The sequence below is a fragment of the Thermobia domestica genome, chromosome 17 (assembly GCF_964235325.1).
Source record: "Thermobia domestica chromosome 17, izTheDome1.hap1.1, whole genome shotgun sequence".
Taxonomy (NCBI): Eukaryota; Metazoa; Arthropoda; class Insecta; order Zygentoma; family Lepismatidae; genus Thermobia; species Thermobia domestica.
This window is the reverse complement of record NC_137470.1, coordinates 182,465,234-182,488,016: the sequence shown is the minus strand read 5'-3', so window position 1 is coordinate 182,488,016 and position 22,783 is coordinate 182,465,234. Positions and strand designations below refer to the sequence as shown.

Here is a 22,783-nt window from a genome sequence, read left to right as displayed (position 1 = left end):
ATTCAAGTACAACATTCTACTTTTAGAGCATAAGCATATCCTATTAGATTGATCCTTGTACTTCACATCAAAGTAAAAGGGTATTCATAACCTTTACCTTTTACTTTAACTAAAAATCATATCCTTCAAAAAATATGAGTGTGATCAGTAGCAAACTCACCGTTGCTGTTTAATGTTTTGGAATGCGATGGCGGATGTTGTTCAGCTAAGGGATGTTAAACATTACAAACCCCAGTTATCTACACTTGTTCGTGATTTTAAACAACTATATCGTTTTGAAGAAGATAAGTTACTGTGGCTTACAGATGTATTGTTGCAAATCCAGAAACTCGGGAAAGTGCGCTGTCCTCCGTACATAAAATAAAAATATGTTTACGCTTTCACGATGATCCCGGCTACCAAAAAGGAATCAGAGAGGAGCTTAATGTTAGTCGGTACAAGACTGTAAATGCAGTGGTTGACAACATCGTTGCACAGCACATGAATGGATAAAGTCCTCTTCTACCAAGAGTGAAATAATGCAGGCTAAACAGTTATGCCAAAGCAAATTTAGGTTTCCCAGAGCAATTGGTGTAGTGACTGTACCCACGTAGGAATACTGGAACCAAAATTTTATACAGATTAATACATGAACCGGAAAGGTAAACTTAATCTGAATGTACCAGCAACTTGTAACGTCAGAGAAATGTTCAAGTGTGCTGATGTTAGCTAGCCTGGATCTGTGCATGATTCAAGAATATGGAAAAAATTCAAAGGTTAGTTTACTATTAAGAAACAAAGTGAATGTTGTACTAGTTGGTGATAATGGGTATGGGATAGAACCATACCTCATGACTCCGTTTACAAATCCTGCTCCTGGTGCTAAACTGAAATATAACAAACTTTTGGAAAAGGAGAAAGTAATAATCGAGCGATGTTTTGGCCAAGTGAAACGTCGATTTCCAATCTTACAGTACGTTTGACGTGCAAAGTTGGAAAATGTTCAAAAAATAATTATTATGTGTTTCGTGCTCCATAATATTGTAAAAACCTAAGGCGACCCGGATTTCGAACCAGATGAGGAAATACCAGATGATGATGATGATCATCAACTCGATGATCATGGTGAACTTGTTCTTCGTCTTCAAGGACAAGAAATAGGAAGGAACTTGAGTGTTAGGCCTACTGTAAACAGCCTGTAATGATTACTATGGTATAACTAATCACATGTGCACATGAAGTTTAACTTTACAAGCAGTAAATTTATTAACAAGCAGTACATACACCTTTCACCATAACTTCACAAGCAATTTATTTTCACCAGTTACTATAATTTGTAAGGAAGGCTCCTTATGCTGTATTATTTTCAGTTTTTTTTCGTAGTAATTTTTAATAAGCAAGCTATTTGTGGATCTAGATTCTCAATTGTTTTGAAACCATTTGTTTTAAACAATGAAGGATATCCTTGTAAGTATAAGGTAATTATTACGAATACGGAAAAAAGCATATGCTTATACCTCTACCTTATACTCCAAAGCAATACCTTCTATTTCAACCTTATACTTGGAAGGATATCCTTCAACTTTATGAATACTGCCTATTGCCACATAAAGTTGGATGTGAGAAGAGCAAGAGGTTCTCTACCACTCCCTCACTCCAAGTTAGGGGGCTAAATTTGGATACAAACGGTATCAGAAATGTCACTGTTAATCTCAGTGACCCGAAACCTACACTAATATCGGTCATTTTCGATCATTTTATATATCTACCCGATCTCCTTCTCTAAGTTGCACCCTCAAAGTGAAATGACATAAAACATCCCGGGCCCGAACCTCATCTATATTGAAAATTTGATCGAGATCGATCGGGTGGTTCGAGAGTTGTTATGTAACAAACATAGCCACTTTCAATTTTGGATCAAAAGATCCAATATATTTCAGGCAAAAATTATCTTGTAGGCCTTATATCTGCAGAAGTACATAGAGTATATAATTCCTAAAATTCTTGTTACATTTTACGAAACCAACAACCAAAGACATCTTAAATTATGCTTCGAAACACTTTCATAACCATCATTAGGAAACATCGTTAGCTCAAGATCCTTATGAGTTTTAAACCATATTAGGTAATTGTGAAATGATAGCTTAAGGAAACCATCTACAAAGAGAAAGTTCTGTTTTGTCTCTCAAAGTATTAACTATTTCTGTTTTCACCACAATTTTGCTTCCATTTCAAAATCAGTTCCCGTAACAAGCAAGATAAATGCCTTCTCATTCTCCAACATATTAATTTTTGTTTGTGCTTCGGGAACCGAAACCCAGTAAATAAATAAATATATTTACACCTCCCTGTTTCATTATTCACTGTTTATGCTATTCCATCATAAGACAAACTGTCTTGGCTATGTGAATTTTGTAAACTTTCCGTTACTTCTGGTGGTTGTTTCTGCTATGGGTTTCACCCACAATTCATGCATACACCATTTTGTTTCATAAAGATTATGAAGGGATCGCCCAGCATTGTATTTTAATAATCTCTCAGAGCTTGAAAATAGCCAAGTACATGAGCTGATTATTTTCTAGAATGTTTGGGGAGGGGATTTTAGACAAAATATGTAAGGAGTTGAAGTTTGCAGTCAAAAATTAGCTCCTTTGGTACTGAGGTAAACTAAGTTAATGCTCTTCAGGTTACCACATCTAAGGAAGTAAACAACACCGTGAAAAAACTACACGGCACCTTTTCAACTAGAGATGTTTCTATTAAGTTGATAAGGATCTACTTTTAAATACTATCTTTTACTAATGAAAACCCTACTAGATATATAAAAATATATTTTACCAGGACAAATATGATTGTTCGAGGAATTCTTAATTGCTAAGGCAAATACAAGATAGATAAATGTAAAAATAATTTTAAAAAATAATTTTATTTTTAATGCACTTACCGCTTCTTTTTTGCTTCAGTATTAGAAATCAACAGAGCAATGACAAACACAGCAAATAGGAGCTGAAATAGAAAATAATAATAATAATAATAATAATAATAATAATAATAATAATAATAATAATAATAATAATAATAATAATAATAGTAGTAGATATCAGCCAAGTCCAGTACTTGAAAATGATAAATACAAACTCTACTCGGAACGAAAAATCAGAACAAATGTAACAGTAAATGCAAACAGACTCGACATAACTGTTTATCAATAAATTGGACGAAGAAATAACCCTCATAGATGTGCCAGTTCTATTGACTCATAACATACGTACAACATTCAGTACGACAATAAGCAAATATTAAAGACCTGGCACATGAAATCAAAACAGTTATAGAAATATCAGAAATTTACAGTAAGACCAATAGTTATTTCAACTGCAACAATTGTCCGTAAAAGTACTGTGACACAAAATGAGCACATAAACGCAAAACATCACCTAACAAGTCTTCAAAAATCAGTAATATTAGACACCTGTTATTTGGTCAAAAAGCTCTTTGCAGAAGAAGAACTCTTCAAATATTCTGCACTTATCTGCCGTCATATTAAGCTGAAAGCAGTCTGAACCAATATACAATAATAATAATAATAATGATAATAATAATAATAATAATAATAATAATAATAATAATAATAATAATAATAATAATAATAATAATAATAATGATGATGTTTGGAATTTATTTGAAGAATAATTCTATTCGTAGCAATGCTTATTTGAGACCTTGCAATGGTTTGGTTATAAAGGTGTCTACTATTATTATTTCCATGAATACATACGAGCATGCAAATATAAAGTTTTCGGGCTTTAGAGAGCAAATATACAGGGGATATCAGCTTTGGGAGACTCGCACACGAACTCAACTCAACACGAATTCCTGGATTAAATCCCTAGCTGAGGTGGAATATTTTTCTCGCTCTAACGTCGTTCCGATGGGATCAGGAGTTCACCAGGCCCCCGGAGATTTGAGTAAATCTGGGGGATAAAAGCGTCTGAGGCGTGCTGTTTATGTATCATTTTCCTGTGTATGTTAAAATCTAATAAGTGTGAGGTATTACATTTACCTACTTGTTTGTGCCTCATATTATTTACCGAATAACAGATGATATTCATCTTACCTCAACTTCGGAAAAGCTCTATTTCACAGTATAGTAATATACAAAGAATCCAATGAATCCGTGGTGATACTTTCATTTCATATAGTGGAACCTTTGGGATAAACTCCGAATCAGTAACTGTGTGCTCAGCTCGCATATTGTATAACAATGTTCCAGTCCACACGAATGTTGTTGTCATGGCTGTAGGCTAAATTTGGGTAGTAGGGTATATGGGGAAATCTCCTCGAAGCTACAGTCTTGCACTACAGAGTTGGCAACAACAGCCGTGTGGATTGGAGGAGCCATGACTCCTTCCAATGAACTGGGTAAGCTAGACCGTTGAATCTGATGCATTATTTATCTCATAGATGGCACTATATGTCATAACAAGCCTATTACCAGCGGCGCGATATTTTAGTATCAGACAGGTAACTTTTGGAAATATCCTCTGGATACGTAAGGCAACAAGAAATGGTGTATTTACAATGTAACCAAAAAAGTTATTACCGTTCTAGAGCAGTAATAAAAAAAGAGGAATACAATGGACGGTATGCACTTTAAGTTTTTGAAGTAATCTGTATGAGAATTGAACACCTTTTGCCAACGTTCCTGCAGCTACACGATACCCTGGTGGTAAAAGTGGACGGTCGTCGATGGGAAGAAGTGTTGTGAATCCATTAGGCAAGTCTCCCCTCATTTGCGAAGGATCTTTCACGGAGGTGCTTGTCGAGGGAATGAAACAGGTGGTAATCTGTCGGCGGCCTGCCTGTGTAACATACGGATAACATATGCTCCGTACTGATTTGTATAGTAAGCAAGAGGATACCGTATATTTTTACAATATACCGCTGTCCGGAGAACGAATTTTTCTCTGTGTAGTAATTCCGATTGTAAAACGCAGCTTAAAATGAGTCTATTGTTGTGATAATATAGTAGTGGAGCTTCTTACGTCGTATATATGCTCTTCATTAATCTAAACAACAGACGTACCCTGCAAGTTCACACTTTGACGCTAGTGGTCTACTGGTCCACGCTTAGTTGCATGCATGGGGAGCATGCCCACGACCATTCGTTCTATTTGATGGACGGGTACCGCTTAATGTATTGCACCCCGCCCGTAGTTCCTCAATATGCTATTGAATGCTCGTGCACATGGTGCACCGTCAAAATTTATCCCCTAATTCTGACTCGCCTAAGCGATGTAACACCCATTCTCTGGGGGAGTGGGATACGCCGACTGCGCGGCCAGATCGAAGTCCTGAGTGCCTACCAGTAGACCTACTGGTTGAGGCAGACTGCTAGCAAACCAGTCCTACCATGCTCTGCAGGGATGGCACGCGAGCGTTATAAGGCAAGCTCACCTCCCGCCCGTGTTCACCGTTACCCAGATTCCTGGGGTTGGTTCCACTCTGCAAGTAAAGTTTAAACAAATCACAAATAATAAATCTTTATGTATCCAACTTTTTTACGTAAAGTTCCGTATTATCCGATCAGAGACAGGTTGTGCCAGAACACGTTCTTCAGGCAAAGTAACGTTTCTAATCAACCAATTAGGTGCTGGATGTGCTACGTGCCTCAATGGCCTACGTCTGGCGAAAGCTTAATATAATCGATGTCCCAAAATTCACACAAGAAGTACAGGCTTAGGGTATATAATGTATTTTCTATAATATATTAAACATTGTATTTTCAACGAACTTAAAAAGTTCGTTACTGAATTCTCTATGTCTGTGTGTTTGTCTGTCTGTCCGTCTGTCTGTTATTTACGATTTTTTTCAAGTTTGGGAGATCCATTCGACAGAGCACTGAAAGCTATCTGAGAAAATGATGGATTTTTTTTTACGTCACTCTTACCGTTCCTGAGATATCGGCCGAAAAATGGCCGATTTCGGGAGATTTAAGGAGCTATATCTCGGGAACCATAAATCATAGAGATATCACGTTGGTGTTGATCAATTCCTAAGAGGATGGTGAACATTTTGGTACCAACTATTAACCGGTGGATACTGGCCAACTGACCACCGTTCCCAAGATATTGGCCAAAAAAGTTCGAATTTCAGGAGACTTAAGGAGACATATCTCAGGACCTGTAAGTCACAGAGAGAGATATTTGGCGAGAAACAGAAGAAGTTGTGGATAAAAAGATTTACTTTTACATGTGGGAACAAGCACAGTTATTCTTTCTGCTCCATCTCTCCATTCTTTTTAAGTTCGTTCTGGCAATGCTCTTGCAGTATCCCCAACTGGTTTAGTTGTAAAAATAAGTATTTTAAACTTTATCTTGGCCACCGTTTCGTTACCACGCAGCTAGTAACAGTGAAAATACGGAATACATTCTGACAACATTTTTAGAAAATGATAGACATGGGAGACACTGGTGGAATTGTTTTCTTTCTAACCAGGGATGATATCGAAACTGCACCTTGAATTGAGAGACATTCTATTTATTTCCTGATAGGACATCCCGAGCAAGTTCCAAAACAGGTGTTTGCTTTTTGCCCGGAAGTGACCCCGCCTTTGCAGGGGCTAAAACATATAAAACATTTTGACCTATTTTCTATAGCAGGTGTACATAAAGTACGTTGCTACCCCTAAAAGTTGAAACCTATGCTAAAACGCCAAAACACCTGTTTCATCATTGTAAAAGCATAATTTAACGAAGTGAAAATATTTGCCCCAGAATCTCCGCAGGGTCCCAGGTGGGGTCCAACTCAAAATTTGCAATTGAAAAGGACAAGTAGCATATCGTTTGAAAGCTAGTGTTAAAAGAAAAACGATAACAGAAGTCTCACAGCTCTAATCAAACTCTGTGCGAAATGGCGGAAGATTCAAAATTTGAAAACAGTCTGCAGCTAACAGTGCATGGCCACCACTAGAATTCCAAAACTGTGATACAGGTGTCAAAATTCAAAAACATGTGTTACAGTATTTAAAACGTGCAATTTATCTAAATGAAAATGTTTGTCCCAGGGCCCTCGTAGGGTCCCACGCGGAGTCTACCTCGAAGTTTTCATTTTGAAAGGCTTCAAAAAGTATATCGTTTATAAGATATCGTTCCTGAACTTTCCGACGACCAGTCTGGTAGAAGCAGTCTAGAAGATACGGCTCCATCGAATGCTGTTTGGTGAAGCTTGGTTTTTGTTCTGGTCTATGTGTAAGAGCCACGTAAGCCACACGCCACGGTCGTAGCAACGTGGTAGCTGCCGGGACTGTATCTTTGTTATGCAGGTATGAGGGGTATATGCATGACGATCACTCTACGGCGTGCTAGTGAGGCTTGAGTGTCTCGTGGAGGGGTGCGGCCGTGCTATTGTTCATGAAGAAGTGATAAAAGCACAGTGGTTGGAGACACCAACTGCACTGAATAAAACTCTTCTCCATGCAGTGTTCGTCGTCCGGAATCGAACAGGTCGAGAAAGCTGGATCCTTTGTGTGGAAACGGAAAGACAAGTCTCTCACTGACTGGTAACTAAAACCATCAGGAAGGTTGATGTATCCACATTTGCCGAAAGCGTACTTGATCATATGTTGGAATCCGGGTGATTCCAACTGATTTCGTGTTACCCCAATCAAGTGAGCACTGGAATACCGATTTGTCATGTCTAGCTTGTCTCCAAGTCCTTCATTCCGAACATGCTTGTGGGCACGCTTCACCATCATTTTTCTATAAAGAATATATCCCACATCGAATGACTGTCCATTGGAAGTACTGCCTGGAGTGATTGTTCCTGGATGTAAGTCAGGACACTCTTGATACAAGTCCGGATCTCTCATGATGGCTGCGTCGTCCTTCAACAAAAGACACGAAGTTCCAATGTCTCGAACAAGATGTGGCACGTATTCCTTGAATATTGCCTTTGTCATCATTCCTGACTTGTTGGCTCTGATTATGACTCCAGGGATCTGAGGGATTTTACATTGGACCCTTGATCCAAATTCCCCGGATGGTTAGCGGAGCACAATAACAGTCGGGCCCACGAGCTTTCCTGATGCAGAAATCGCTTCGTGGACTGTGTAAGAATGTGTCAATTTTGATTCGCATCTTACTTGAGTTTCGACAATTTTTACTCCACGTTGAGTTATAGTTCGTGGTGTTAATAATTCATAATTGAATCCATTTTGATCAAGATTCACAATTTGATCAAGATTGTAGTTATCCTCTTCAGTCTCCCGCCTGATTTGTTGAATGTAGCTGTCGAATTCGTTTGAACGTTCCAGTGCTTTTGTGTTGGCTGCCATTGTCATGATTTTTGTGATTTTCCTGGAACCCCAGTTCATTTCTCTCAATAGTCGGCGGATCCAGAATCGGGATGCCTTGAAACCAGTAACCCCTAGCTTCCGCGATTGTTCCAAGGCTTCCACGGCAATGCCTTCTTCAGTGATCCTGAAAAAATTCGGAGCAGCGCGTTGATTTTTGCACCATGCTTTGACAGATTCTCGGAGTTCTGCTAGCTTGGTCCGCTTGGATGCCTTGTCCAGGAATAGTCTCATCCGAATGATGTCACTTGTACAGACGTCAACTTGCTACCCGTTTCTCTCCTTGAGTTTGGGACCAATGGATGCGTTGTTATAAGCTGCTACAGTATCCCTCAATTTCGTTTCACTCCATGAACTCCAAAATGCGGTTTCCTGAGAAGGATTTGGGTCCAGGTAGTCGTAATCAGGATCGCCTTCGGTACCCGAAGCAGTTCCTTGTTTGACTTGATGTCGTGTCCAAGGGCTGGAATTGAGTATTATCTTCGAACGTAACATAATCGTCTACGGTCATTGTAATGTCCTGGAGAACAGAGTTTGTCACCATCAACTTGATGAGCTTGTGAACCTTCTTTGCAATCTAGAGAATCAATTTTCTGGATGTAAGTCAACGATATTGCAAACTGACTAACACAACTTTTCATTCAAGCTAATCACAGGCTATAAGTCAGGGTTGGCTTTCTAAATTCGTCATTGCAAACGTTCAATGTATAGAAATGAAAACGTATGTCCTGGAGTCCCTATATGCGGGCAGCGGTCAAACTACACATTTTCAAATGGGTTAAGTAGTATTTTCTTTCAAATCTGAGTATGGTCTATGGTCTAATCGCTCAAAACAGACAGCGTATGGAACCAATCTTTCGTCTCTACGCAAATCCTGTGCAAAATGGTGGGGTGTTTACACTACGTCTACATGGTGAATCTTAAAATTCATGACCACCTCTAACACCTAAAGCTTTGAAACAAATGTCGAACTGTGTGGTTCTTCACATAAAAACGACACTTGTAAATGCAAAACAGACAAGTGGTCTAGAGGTTTCTAGATCGCTTCTACCAGACGGGCTGGCGGTAGGTTGTATGGGGATACTTTCAAACGATATGTTACGTGCCCCTCTTTTCAATTGCCAATTTTGAGTTGAACCCCACCTGGGACCCTGTGGGGACCCTGGGGTAAACATGATCATTTCGATAAATAGCACTTTTCAAATAACGAAACACGTGTTTTAGAATTTTGACACCTGTATCACAGTTTTGGAGTGCCATGCACTGTTAGCTGCAGACAGTTTTCAAATTTTGAATCTTCCGCCATTTCGCACAGAGTTCGATTAGAGCTGTGAGACTTCTGTTATCGTTTTTCTTTTAACACTAGCTTTCAAACGATATGCTACTTGCCCTTCTTTTCAATTGCAAATTTTGAGTTGGACCCTACCTGGGACCCTGCGGAGACCCTGGGGCAAATTCTTTTACTTCGTTAAATTATGCTTGTACAATGGTGAAACAGGTGTTTTGGCGTTTTAGCATAGGTTTCAACTTTTAGGGGTAGCAACGTACTTTATGTACACCTGCCAAAATAGGTCAAAATGTTCTATATATTTTAGCCCCTGCAAAGGCGGGATCACTTCCGGGCAAGAAACAAACACCTGTTTTGGAACTTGCTCGAGATGTCCTATCAGGAAATATATAGAATGTCTCCCAATTCAAGGTGCAGTTTCGATATCATCCCTGGTAAGATATCAATCTCATGGAATCATTAAAAATGAAATGAAATGAAATCTTTGAGTTTTACGCCCCACGGTTATGCCGGTTAGACTAAAGGAGACGGTGATGATGAGTGATGAATGAAATGGTGGAATGAAGAAAGTGGGAGGAAACGGGAGAACCCCGAGAAAACCCACGAGCACGGTGTTTGTCCACCACAAAGTTCACTTGGCGGGGGCTGGGATCGAACCCGGGACCCCAAGCACCAGAGGTGAACGCTCTACCACTGAGCCACCGCGGCCCCTCATGGAATAATTAATGTTTTATTTAAATTCATTTCCCAACTGCACTGAATAGTCAATCTCGACCGAATCTGTCAATGATCTTCAGAACACTTAATTTTTGGTCCATATCAGTCAAGTTCTTTTCGAAAAATTAAAATGAAATCTTTCAGTTTAACCTCTTACGGTTATACCATTTAAGATAAGCGAGATGGAAGATTAAGGCAAGTGAATGATGGCATAATAATTGGTGGAATGAGAATGTGGGTAAAACGGGAGGACTCCGTGAAAACCCACAGACACACGATGCTGTCCATCACAAACTTATTTGGCCGGGGTTCCTTCCAGATATCAATCCAGGGACCCCACGTAAAAGAGGTAAGCGGTCAACACTGAGCCACCGAGCTGTTTTTCAGAAATGGAAGTACACGAACGGTCAGGCTGATGAGATGTTTAAATATTATATGCTTACCCGTCAAAGCTGTTATGAAAGAATCATGATATGTATTTGTACTAATCAGAGACAACTTGTCAGGAAAGTCACACCATAAAGATTAATGCTATTTTCTGTCGTTTGAAACTAAAAGACGAAATATTTCTTAATGTACTAATTGATGGATACAACAATTAACACATTAGATATACTTTATTACATTAATTTTAATCGATAACATTTTAATTTTAACCAGTACGACTTCCTCCACGAGCTGACTCTGGTACAAACCGTGTTTATGGGAAAGATTTCAGAAATTGTTTAGGTTATAGTTAAGGTTCGTTATAGATCAGTAGGTTATGCATTACATTTTCGCCGCATGTTTTTTTTTTCAGTTTAGCGCCCCTTTATAACTCTGAAGTTACATGAGACGTGTGTCTACAGTTTAAAGTAGAATCGTAACCACAATAATGCAGCCGAAATGAGTGCGAGCAACACTGAGAGAAGTGAGACCGAGCGGGAATAACGCGTGTCTGACTGAAGGAAGTGAGCCCTGCGTAAGTGAGTGCGAGTCCCAATGATATAAATGAGCGCGAAACCGAGTGAGCCCGAGTCCCAATGAAATAAGTCAGCGCTAGCCTAAGTGAGTTGGAGCTCAAGTGAAGGAAGTGAACCCGAGCGCGATTGAGTGCAACCCCAGTCGAGAGAAGTAAGTGCGAGCTCAGTCAAGACAAGTGAGCACGAACCCAGTTAAGAGAAGTGAGCGCGAGCCCAGTTGGAAGAAGTGAGCGCGACCCCGAACGAGCCCAGTGCAAAATAGACATTTATGGTCCTCAATATGCTGACAAAAAAAAAAAACTATGTTGAGATATTAGCGGCACTGAAACAGCAGCAGCTTAGGGACAAACACAAATCCTACAACTCAGCCACATGCACGAACCCCAATCAGCATTCCTTATTCAAACTATTTTTTTTTTTAATTTTTCTTTTCACGTGTAATCACAGCTTCATACCCTGAGAAAAATCCGTTATCCGGACAGAAGAATGTTGTACAAATATACGGATTCCATATGTTTACTGCAGAAACCTGTACGGAGCATATGCTACCAGTATGCTACATACGTACTACCTTTTTTCCGTTTAGGTGTTACATCTTGCCGCTGCAGAATATCTGACATCTAACACTTTTCCGTATATTACTTTGTATACGTATGTTACATACGTCAGCTATATCTTATATACGTCCATCTGTACGTGAGATGCTCACCGCCTACACTGAAGAATATCCGTTCTCCGGACAGCAGTATATTGTACACATGTACGGAATCCTCTTGCTTACTATAGAAATCAGTACGGAGCACACGTTATACGTATGCTAAATAGGCACTGCAATTAGATGTTACATCATGCCGTTGCAGTATGTCTGACATCTAACAATTTTCCGTATATCACATGCATATACTTATGTTACATTCCTCAGCTATATGTTATATACGTTCATTTGTATGTGAGATCCTGACCGCCTACATTGTTTCACACGGAAAGTACGTATAGATGGAACATTTACACGGAAAGCATAGGTTACATACGTTTTCCGTTATACGGTTGCTGCAAGATGTGACTTTACAGCATTTACGCACATAACCTACGTTTCTACGTAAGCCACATCCGTTTTTTCCTCTATGTATACCAAGTTTGAAAACAAAACAGTTATAGCATCGGAAAAGACGAAAGTGTAGAAAGAAAACCTAGATTGATTTCGCTTTTACCACATTTTATTAAGGTTCTAAACTTAAACGATACCAGATTTTAATATCTGCCTATTGTTTGAGAGATTGAGAGAGAGAGAGAAAAAAAAAACAAAGGTTAAAGTCACAACTTTGAATAAATCTTACGCTCGCAAGTTGTTTGTGTTTATTATCAATCACCTTCTGTAAACAAACAAAAAAAAAAAAAAAATCGTACTAGCAACAAATGCTCCAAAAATCGTTCTAACCATGTTCGTATAAGTCAATAAAAGCATCTTCGCAGTCTAGTGCTTAATGGAACATGGGTTATAGATAACCACATTTAAAGTCACATTTAGCCATGTTAATATATGTAAAGGATCCCGTTTAAGAGTTTCCGTGTGTAGGAGCAGGCACATACAAAACTGCACAGGCACTAACATTACAATATTATAAGTCCCGTTTCTGATCCTAATACGAGGGTAGACTGTGAGTAAAATTTGCTGAAATACTACATTTTTAGAGAAGTATGCATACATAATTTATTGAAAATTTGTCAGGAAACAGTAAGTACAGTGTACTAAATAGAAAAAAAGTTTGAGTATAATTGAAAGGCCATAAAAATATAATTAGGCCTATATAAAATGCACCTAAAGATCATTGTGTCATAAAGGAATAATTTATAAAATTTACAAAGTGAAAATAATATTTTAAGTCACTGTCAAGTTCCTCTAATAATTTCGTTTTGTATTTATGTGTTTATTTTATTTTATATTATTTTATTTTATTGGACAATTTCTGTGAACATAGTCTTGCATTTGAAAACAATTAACCCTGGAATATATAGATAGTTTCTGAACTTTTCAATAAAAATAGAATACTAGTGAACCCCAAGCATTAACTTCACATTTGTACATCTTTTTTTAACAGGAATATCTTTATTTCAATTCCATCACGAAGCTCAAAGATGACTGAGATTGTTAATAAAACACAATTGCTGATACCATTTTAGTAGGCTTATGCTTCAAAAATACGGAACATAAATTTCGGCGAACTGAATTTCCACGTTATCTTCTTCAACTACACTTAGGTCTTTAAAATTGTCAGTCACATTCTTTATTTGATTCGATTTGATTGATTTTTGTGGACCTTATGTGACCGTGGACTTACAGCTTAACGTGGGATTCGAAACATATGAGCTGCGGCCGGGAATCGAACCCTGATCTCCCACGCCAAATGTGAGTACGTTAACCGGTTAGCCATTAGGAAGGTCTACATCTTTATCAATAATATTATGTATAACATTTCCAAAGTCACAATCAGCTGAATACAAGCGATCTACTTCGACAAATTTTAAAATAACAAACAATTATTACAAAAAAAAAGCTTTAAATAAACCAACTCACTCAGCAATACACAGGTGGGGTTACAGGGAACTCCAAAGCAAATACAAGCCGTAAACCCCAACTAAAATTCAATTCGACAAACAATCTCAGCATCATATGTAGATTGTGACTTCAACTAAAAACACAAGAAATCAACGAACGCCAGAACGTTCAGTGCGACGGATATAGATAAATAAATAACTGATGAGGAATCACAGTACCCCTTTACGTATTCCAGGGTTAAAACTACACTCACACTATTTTCGTATGTGGGAACGGTTGCAAAATTAGCCTGTGAAACAAGTCACTGAAATAATATTTGTCCTGGCAAGCTATTTTTGTAACGTAGACGGTAGCTGGGGCCTTACCAACTCTATTAGCCTTACCATTTCGATATGTTTATGACTTTAACTTCGACTAAAGATAGAAGAATTCAGAATTTTATGTCATCGAAATATGGTTATTGAGAAATTCGAAAAAAAAAATTAAGCTACTGGGCCTGGGAGGCCCCGCTTGCCCGGATAAGAAAGATTCTAAGATTACTCACCGCTGTTTTCATGATGCTTCGTCTTCAGGCTGAAAACACTACACAAGAACTTTCTACGCGTCCTTCACCCGGTCAGCAAAGCAAGTTTAATGAGACTAGAAAGCGTCAATGCTTTTTAGGTTCTAAACGCGGTGTGTTTATGTGTGGTGAAGCTGTATGTTTGGCCGTCATGGAAGATGAAACGGCCAGTTGTTGCGTAGAAGAGCGTGAAAACACATGTGCATGAAGAAAGTCACTGCCAACTGAAGGATGGATTGAAAGCAGGGAAAGTAAAGATGTTTCGTAAATTAATTTTTGCTTGTAAACGTCACTTTACACCGTCTTGTTATTTAAAAACTCCCAAACAATGAGGTCCTACAATCACTATTAATAACAGATCAAAGTTCCGAAACAAGGATATTAATTGTCAACTACACTGAAAATTTAAATATGTCGTATTGTGTTGAAAACAGTGTTTTTCAAGATATGTTTGTTCACGGTAGTTTGTTTTATTTCATAATTGTAGTACATTTTACTTTAGTGTTACATCTTTATGAAAATAATAACAATATAAATTTCATGTATTAATTAACAACAATGAAATAATTAACAGTAATCCTCAATTATTGTACTAAGCCCAAATTATTGTCTTGTTGGTATTTTCTTTGTTTCAATTTAATGTGTCTTGTCAATGCCCTTTTACAATTAGCAGAGGTTGTTGAACGCCATAGATCTCTTAACATGGACATAATGCTTTTCTTCTTACTGTGGTTATGCTTCCTAACAATTTTTGTTTTAAAAATAAGTAAATAAGTTAATTAAAATAAATAATAAGTATTAAAAAAAAATAGAAAGTAACCGAGATAGTATCAAAATGTTATTAGGATAATTAATAACTTCCAGCTTAGTTAGAAATCATAATGCGCGGTTTATAACTCCACAGTAAATGGACACATGAATTTCTATGTTATGCTATGAAGGTCATGGAAACATATATTATATACTTTAATTTTCATATGAAGAGTCTCATTGGAAAAAAGGACAATTGGTAAAATTATAAAAATCTTACTTGCCTTCTTTTCCCCTGTAGTATTTATATTATTTGTTTTAATATAGAAAACGATTATTATGCTTGTCGATTATTATACTGTGTGGTTGCGAAACATGGTCGCTTATTCTGAGGGAAGAACGTAGACTGAAAATATTTGAGAACAAGATCCTGAGACGAATATTCGGACCCAAGAGAAACGGGAATGGGAAATGGTGTAAACTTCATGACAAGGAACTACGTCATTTATATCGTTTACCAAACATTGTTAGGGTCCTCAAGTCTAAAAGGCTCCAGTGGGCAGGTCATGTAACCAAAATCGAAGAAAATAGGAACACTTTCAAAGTTTTTAACTGGAAAACCAATCAGAAAACGTCCATTAGGAAAAGCTAGGAGACGATGCAAGGGCAATATTAAGATGGACCTCGGAAAAATAGAAATACAAGGTAGAAACTGGATCCAGTTGTCTATGGGCAGAAGTCAATGGAGAGCTTTTGTGAACGCGGCTTGTGCTATGAGTTTCTAATTAAACTAACATTCTGATAGCAATTCTAAAGTGTTAACATTTAAGTTACATTTTTTGTCTGTTTACTGAACATTTGATTCAATTATTTTGATTGCATTATAGTACATTTTCCATACCTAAAATTTTAATATTCTATCAGAACCATGAAGAATATTTTGTTAATACATAAACAGCGATATGTAAATCCATTCCTACTTAAACCTTGCATACTTGTAAATTTGAAACGACTACAACCGCACCCTAGAATTAAAGAAATTACTACATCATTCAGAAAATTGCAGGCTAGTTTATTAATACAATTTCATTATCATTATTCTTGGTAAAGGTTGAAACAGAATAGAAGTAAAAAACGCAAAGGGAACAAGATGAATTGTTTGTAACAAGCAAAGAGTGCCACAATTATTATTTTAGGATTAGAATAAGAAATTACACAGTATTTCTGGACTTTCGGAGTTATGGACATGCTAGCCCGCCACGTATAAGGGATCACACCACCAGGAGAATTTGACATGAAAAAAGGGAGGGTGAAGGAAGGAAGTGGCCTGGGACCACCCCGGCATTTGCCTGATATGAACGAGAATAAACCAGGAAACTCTCACACAGGATGGGTGGTCTAGAAAAGCTTTTACGCTTTTTCGACCGAATGTCCCAACAGAGAATGGAACCCGGTACCGCTCGAACCAAAAGCGAGAAATTATATTTTTCGTTGTTTCTTAGATTTATAGATAAACAATCTTTTCGTAGTTAGTAAAAAACACGATTTTCAGTGGTTTAGCAATATATATACAAAGTAAAACTGTAATATTTTAACACTGCCTTATACGATACAAAGACTCGACTTCAGTTTTCAATTTGTTCTTGACAAGATTGAAGAATAAGGCATTTGTAGCTATTTCACTGGACAAACTTTTCCCAATTCAAAAGTGGCAAAAAATTAAGAACAGAGAGAAAACTAAAATAACGTGAGAATTTCTCTAGAAATTTAAAACAAAGCTCTCACTGAAGCAAGTAACATATTTATAGTGGAACTTGTACTACTGCAAAATAACACATACGATTTCTTGTTAGAAATGAAACACCGTAAGCAACACAAGGTTACAACGTACATTTATCAATTTTAGCATGAAATACGTGAGACTTTATATCTCAAACATCTACTCGTGGGTTCTTGAAGTGATGAATTGTATCTGAAATCTTCTTAAGATTTTTTCTTGCGATAATGTCACTTTCCACGCGAGACCATCTTCGAATCACAACTGGAAGCCGTTTGAGTGATTTATGAGTACTTAGAACCATGGCGTGATACGACATGCGCATGTTACAATAACTACTGTCTCACAGAAAAAAAAATCAGAAATTGAAAAAAAGAAGTTATAATGTACTTGGCAGCAAATTTCACGGTACATAAAGCATCCTTAATTGGCAACTCTAGTATCACCAAAACTCATTAAGTTCATATGAGTTACTGTTCAATAAGATTCAATATACGTGAGCTTCTACTGTTTGTTAACCAAGGTTGACGTTCTGTCTCTAGATTTAAGAAAACATGAAGATTGATGGAAGATATATCAATGTTCTCTCAGTAAGAACCGATCTCTCGATTTGTGACATTATTGTGTCATGGAAATATTTAATGCAGTGAGACGTTGTATTCTTTACCAAAACAAAATTTAACTTAAAATATTAGAATACTAGGTAATAGTAAAAATCATTTCAAAGCAATTCAAGATCAATGGATAACTCTAAATCGAAATACTAGAGCTGTAGAAAGACGTGAGGTAAATCAATTACGATGTGTTAAAATGTACAATTATTATCCCATTAATATGATCTCTAATTTTACCCAACCTCCTGCGTAACTCTCAGGAAAATAGGGATAACTTTGATATTTTACTGAGATGATATGGGGTGTGCCATAAAAAATGCAACTTTTGAAATGCCCGCCATTTCTGTTCTAGTAAGTTGGCAGCACTGAACGTTACACGATTTCCATGTGTTGTCTTTGTGGTTTGTAGTCGCGGAGTGTCGAATAATGCATGATCGTCATTGCCAAACATTCACCAGTCTTTGGCAACATTCACCATATTTGTAATAGGTTTTCACTGTGACAACATGCTGTTCTGTCGTGAAGAACTCCTTTCCTAAAAACAGATGACGATCATCTGCTATTCGTCGCTCCGTGACTACTAACCACAAAGACAACACATGACAATCATGTAACGTTCAGTGCCGCCAACTTACTAGAACACAAATGACGAGCACTTCAAAAGTTACGTTCTCTATGAGACACTCTTTACTTCGGGGCATTGGTTGTTTTCTAAAGAAAAAAAGAACATTCGAGGTCAGCAGTTTCAAATCAACTAGAATATGATCCGTTCTGTTAACTGATCAATACATGTAATGATCAGGTAAGTTTTTATAAGATTCAATAGCGCTCAACATGTCATAAGATTGTTCGAAAATGTTATTTATAGTCATGTAGAAATTCTGTATAGCAAAGAGAGTGTTAGGTTCACGGCTTCAAATATTTTGGGACACAATTTTAAAGAGAGTTGTTACTGTAGTTACTCAATAAAAACAACACAACATATATAATATTATATTAATTATTTTAAGTTCGAACAGTATATATGTAATTTATCTAATCTATTTGCAGACAAAATAATATAGCATAACAACCTTAAAGAAATGCGTTTAGACTCATCCTGATCATTGCAACTGCACGAAATTACACTGTAACAGCATAGTTCAACCACCAATAACAACGTGACTAGAAAGAAGTTTTTGCAAGCTTGAAACACATAGTCCTAATAAACTTAACGGTCAAAAAACGTGCTTCTAATGACTTACTAGATTGTTTGGAAATTCTTGCTGAACGCAGTCATCACATTTATTACTATACACAAATAATACTCATACAAACAATAGTTACTTCGCAAACTGAATAGGATGAAGCACATCGTTTAATATAGTATTTTGAGTGTTCTTTCTCGAAACAGAAATGTAATTCACTGAACACAAATGTGGCCCACTTCATGTTCACTGCCGAGCAACAGCTCACTGTGGTGAGCCACATGAAAATCCATAACAATCATTATCGGGCATCTAAAAGAACCTGAATGCATTTATGACAGAGCAACCAAAATTTCGTATGGATGTATCAAAATATCAAATAACACTTTCATTAAAGTAGATACTCTCAAATATCTAGACTCAGTATTAACAGATCAAACCCATATCCATGAAGAAATTAAATTCTGACTGACAATACGGATTTTTTGTTATTATTTAGCTCAAAATATTTTGTCGTCTCGAATTCTGTCGAGGAACATAAAGCTTAAAATATATAAAACGATAATTACCAGTATACCTGCTGTGCTGTACGGTTGCGGAACATGGTCGCTTACTCTGAGGGATGAAAGCAGACTGAAGGTATTTGAGAATAAAATCCTCAGATGAATATTCGGGCCCAAGAGAAGCGGGAATGGGGAATGGCGGAAACTTCATAAGATGGAACTGCTTAATTTATACCATTTAGCAAACATTGTTAGGGTCACCAAGTCTAGAAGACTCAGATGGGCAGGTCATGTAGCCAGAATGGAAGAAAGTAGAAACACTTTCAAAGTTTGGACTGGAAATCCAATCCGAAAACGACCGTTATGAAGACCTTGGTGTACATGCAAGGAAAATATTAAGATGGATCTCGCAAAAATGAGAATACCAAGTAGAAACTGAAGGCAGTTGGCTAACGACAGAAGTCAATGGAGAGCTTTTGTGAACGCGGTATTGAACCTCCATAGAGTTAGTTAGTATCGTAAATTTTGTGGCATGTGAGCGGCATGATTTTCCAAGGGCTTGTGCTATGTAACTTGAATGATATTTTATGAGTTCTCACAAATGGAGCGTGGCGTTCTGAGTCTCTGCGGTTTCACATCTAGATCAGGAATTTTGTGGACGAATAGTGTCAGTATTTCGTCCATCTGCTACGAATAACATTAAGAAAAGAAGTAAATTTACTTCTACAATCAAGCCACTAGCGTGGCGATGCGTAAAAACTGCGAACACGCAAGAAACTTTTACTTTTATAATTTCTCGCAAGTTGTAAAATTTCCTTTCGCTGCCACACTCTGCTTTCTTGCAAATTTAGGCACATTACACTTAATTGAATGAAACAATTAATTCTGCTAGTTTCAAGGATGATGAAACAAATATGATATTTATCTATTCCGATAATTTAGATCATTGATGTGGGAAAATGGTATGTATACTTTAGCAGCTTTAAGAGTTTTTTTTAAATAAACTTACTTTTGAAACATGTTTTCGAAATTCTTTAATAAGTGGAAAAAAAATACTGTCCATCGTTGATTTTTATCTGTTTCGTAAGAGAATAGTGCTTTTATGTTCATTTGTCCATCATCAGTATATGAAATTCTTCATTCGTTGTTCTGCATCTATTCATCGTAAAGGAAACCCTTTATTACGTGGTTTGAGACTCAACAACCAGTCTGATGTCAGGAAGTTTTGAAAGGAATCGATGGAAATGAACTGCCGAAAATCTCGTACTTTCATCACCATTGATACTCCGTTACGGCTGTCTAGAAAAGACTCTGTCCTACATAAACTTAAATTCAAAAATGAAGTGAAATCTTTAAGTTTAACGTCCCACGCTTATGTCGGTTAGGCTAAAGGAGACGGTGATAATGAGAGATGAGTGAAATGGTGGAATGATGAAAGTGGGAGGAAATGGGAGAACACCGAGAAAACCCACCAGCACGGTGTTTGTCCACCACAAAGTTCACACGGCGCGAACTGGGATCGAACCAGGGACCCCAAGCACCGGAGGTGAACGCTCTACCACTGAGCCACCGCACTCCCAAAAACTTAAATTCATTTATGGACATTGGCTCAAATATTGCTCATCATTCCAATGTCAGTTGCTAGCGAAGAATTATTCATAATAATAATAATAATAATAATAATAATAATAATAATAATAATAATAATAATAATAATAATAATAATAATAATAATAATAATAATAATAAGCTATCTCGGTTTGCCATTTCACAATAACATCTGAACAGACTAGAAATGCTGGTAGTAGAAAGTGAAGTTAAAATTATCATAGATCAGAAATATTATCAAAACAGAATGCAGACAAATTCTATTTTTCATGTGTTTCGTTTTAGCTGAAAGTTCTCAAAAAAGGTTGCATCTACTACCAAATATGATTCTCAGTATTGATCTATATATTGTGCAGTTATTTTATTATTTTTCGTTTGTTTAAATATAATTAGTTATATTTAAATGTGCACAACTGTTTATAATTTTATTTTACAAGTAGCACATAATATTTTTTTAAAAAGTAGGAAGTACTGTAGTGAAGTATCAAAGTAAAACAGAGAAAAGTGGAATGAATTTTGCACGGCTGATAGGATAGCGCTATGTCTACGCCCAGAGAAATTTTGGTGTACTCTTTATTAATCTAGGTGCACCAATTTGATTTGATTTGATTTGACTTTCAGTTTAACGTCTCTTCCAGCAGCGAGGCTGCATAAAACGTTGACATACAGAGTAACGTGGGATTGGATCTACATGAACTCCCGCCTGAATTCAAACACGGGACTGCCACGGCAAAGTCCTTATGCTAGCAGCTTAGCTACGAAGGAGCTCTACAGGTGCACCAAGTCGTGCATTCGCAACCGCCAGAATTTCCCGTCAGTCCGGCTCTGCTTGTAAATGAACAATTATATAAGAACCGGTGGAATGGCAATGTGGATGGAAACTGGAGATCCACTAGAAAATCCACAATTAGGATGTTGTCCACCAGAAAGCAGAATGACCTACGACCAAGCTTGCACCCTTTTATGTTTTTTACTTCGTTTGATTGGATTTTAGCGTCTCTGTCATCGCTGAAGCTATATGAGATGTGGACCTGCTGATTAACATGGATTTCCAATGGAAATCGAACCCGGGACTTCTACGAAAGGCGTTTACACGAGGGAACTCTAAACTGAGTACTTTAGTCACTGGTGAAGTGCTTAATCATTGTATTGACTGACTAGGGCTACCCTGTAACCGACTTTAGAAAGGAGGGCGTTTTTTATTTTTAGATTTTACAAGAAAATAGTTATATTACTCTTCAGATCTTTTAATTGCACAGCCGAAAAATAATTTTCAACTTTTTCTTTCAACGTTGATTGTGGAAATGTTAACTTTCTTTCCTCCACGCTTACAGCTGGATCAGTTTCATTGCCTTGCAAATTGATGGGTTATGCCAATGAAGGGATGGCCAGTCTTGTGTTTCCCCTCGTGCTGCCACTTGGAATACACAATACAATTGGTACGTGGATGGGCGTATTGGTAAGAATGACCTCGCTTTGTTCCCCTGGCCTACCAGATCTCCTGATTTAACACCCTGCGACTTCTTCCTGTGGAGGCACGTTAAGGATCTTGTTTATGTACCTCCACTACCGCAGTCCTTACTCGAGCTCAAAGAACGCATCAGTGCTGGAGTGCAGAGAATTGACAGGACTATGCTGCAAAATGTATGTAATGAGCTCGAATACGGTCTAGACGTGTGTCGTGTCACCCGAAGGGCACATATTGAACATTCGTAGAGGGTGTATAAACTTGGTCCGTTTGTGATTCTTTTCATACATGTAAGACTTTTGAAAATATAGCCTTTTCGAAAGGAATGAATCATTTGTGCTAATCCTGTATGATGCCCTAAATATGGAACCTACTGCATGTTAAATATTTTCTTTTTCATGTACAGTAGCTTTCTTCCCTTGAATGTAGGTATTTAAAATTGAATATTCCAAGGTTTT

The 22,783-nt window shown here is 37.4% G+C and overlaps 1 protein-coding gene across 2 annotated transcripts in view; it reads right to left on the bottom strand.

The window, feature by feature from the left end:
- LOC145673844 (uncharacterized) overlaps positions 1-22,783 on the bottom strand; it is a 65,144-nt gene that overhangs the window by 27,975 nt on the left and 14,386 nt on the right. The window contains exons 1-2 of one of the 2 annotated variants that reach the window (XM_081743616.1): positions 14,401-14,511; positions 2,924-2,985 (exon numbers count right to left, since the gene is read on the bottom strand). In XM_081743616.1, the coding sequence (XP_081599742.1) occupies positions 2,924-2,985; positions 14,401-14,412 (74 nt within the window). In that variant the 5' untranslated portion in view covers positions 14,413-14,511. Of the gene's footprint in view, positions 1-2,923; positions 2,986-14,400; positions 14,512-22,783 lie in introns of those variants that run through there. The other variant, XM_081743615.1, reaches the window with a different exon arrangement.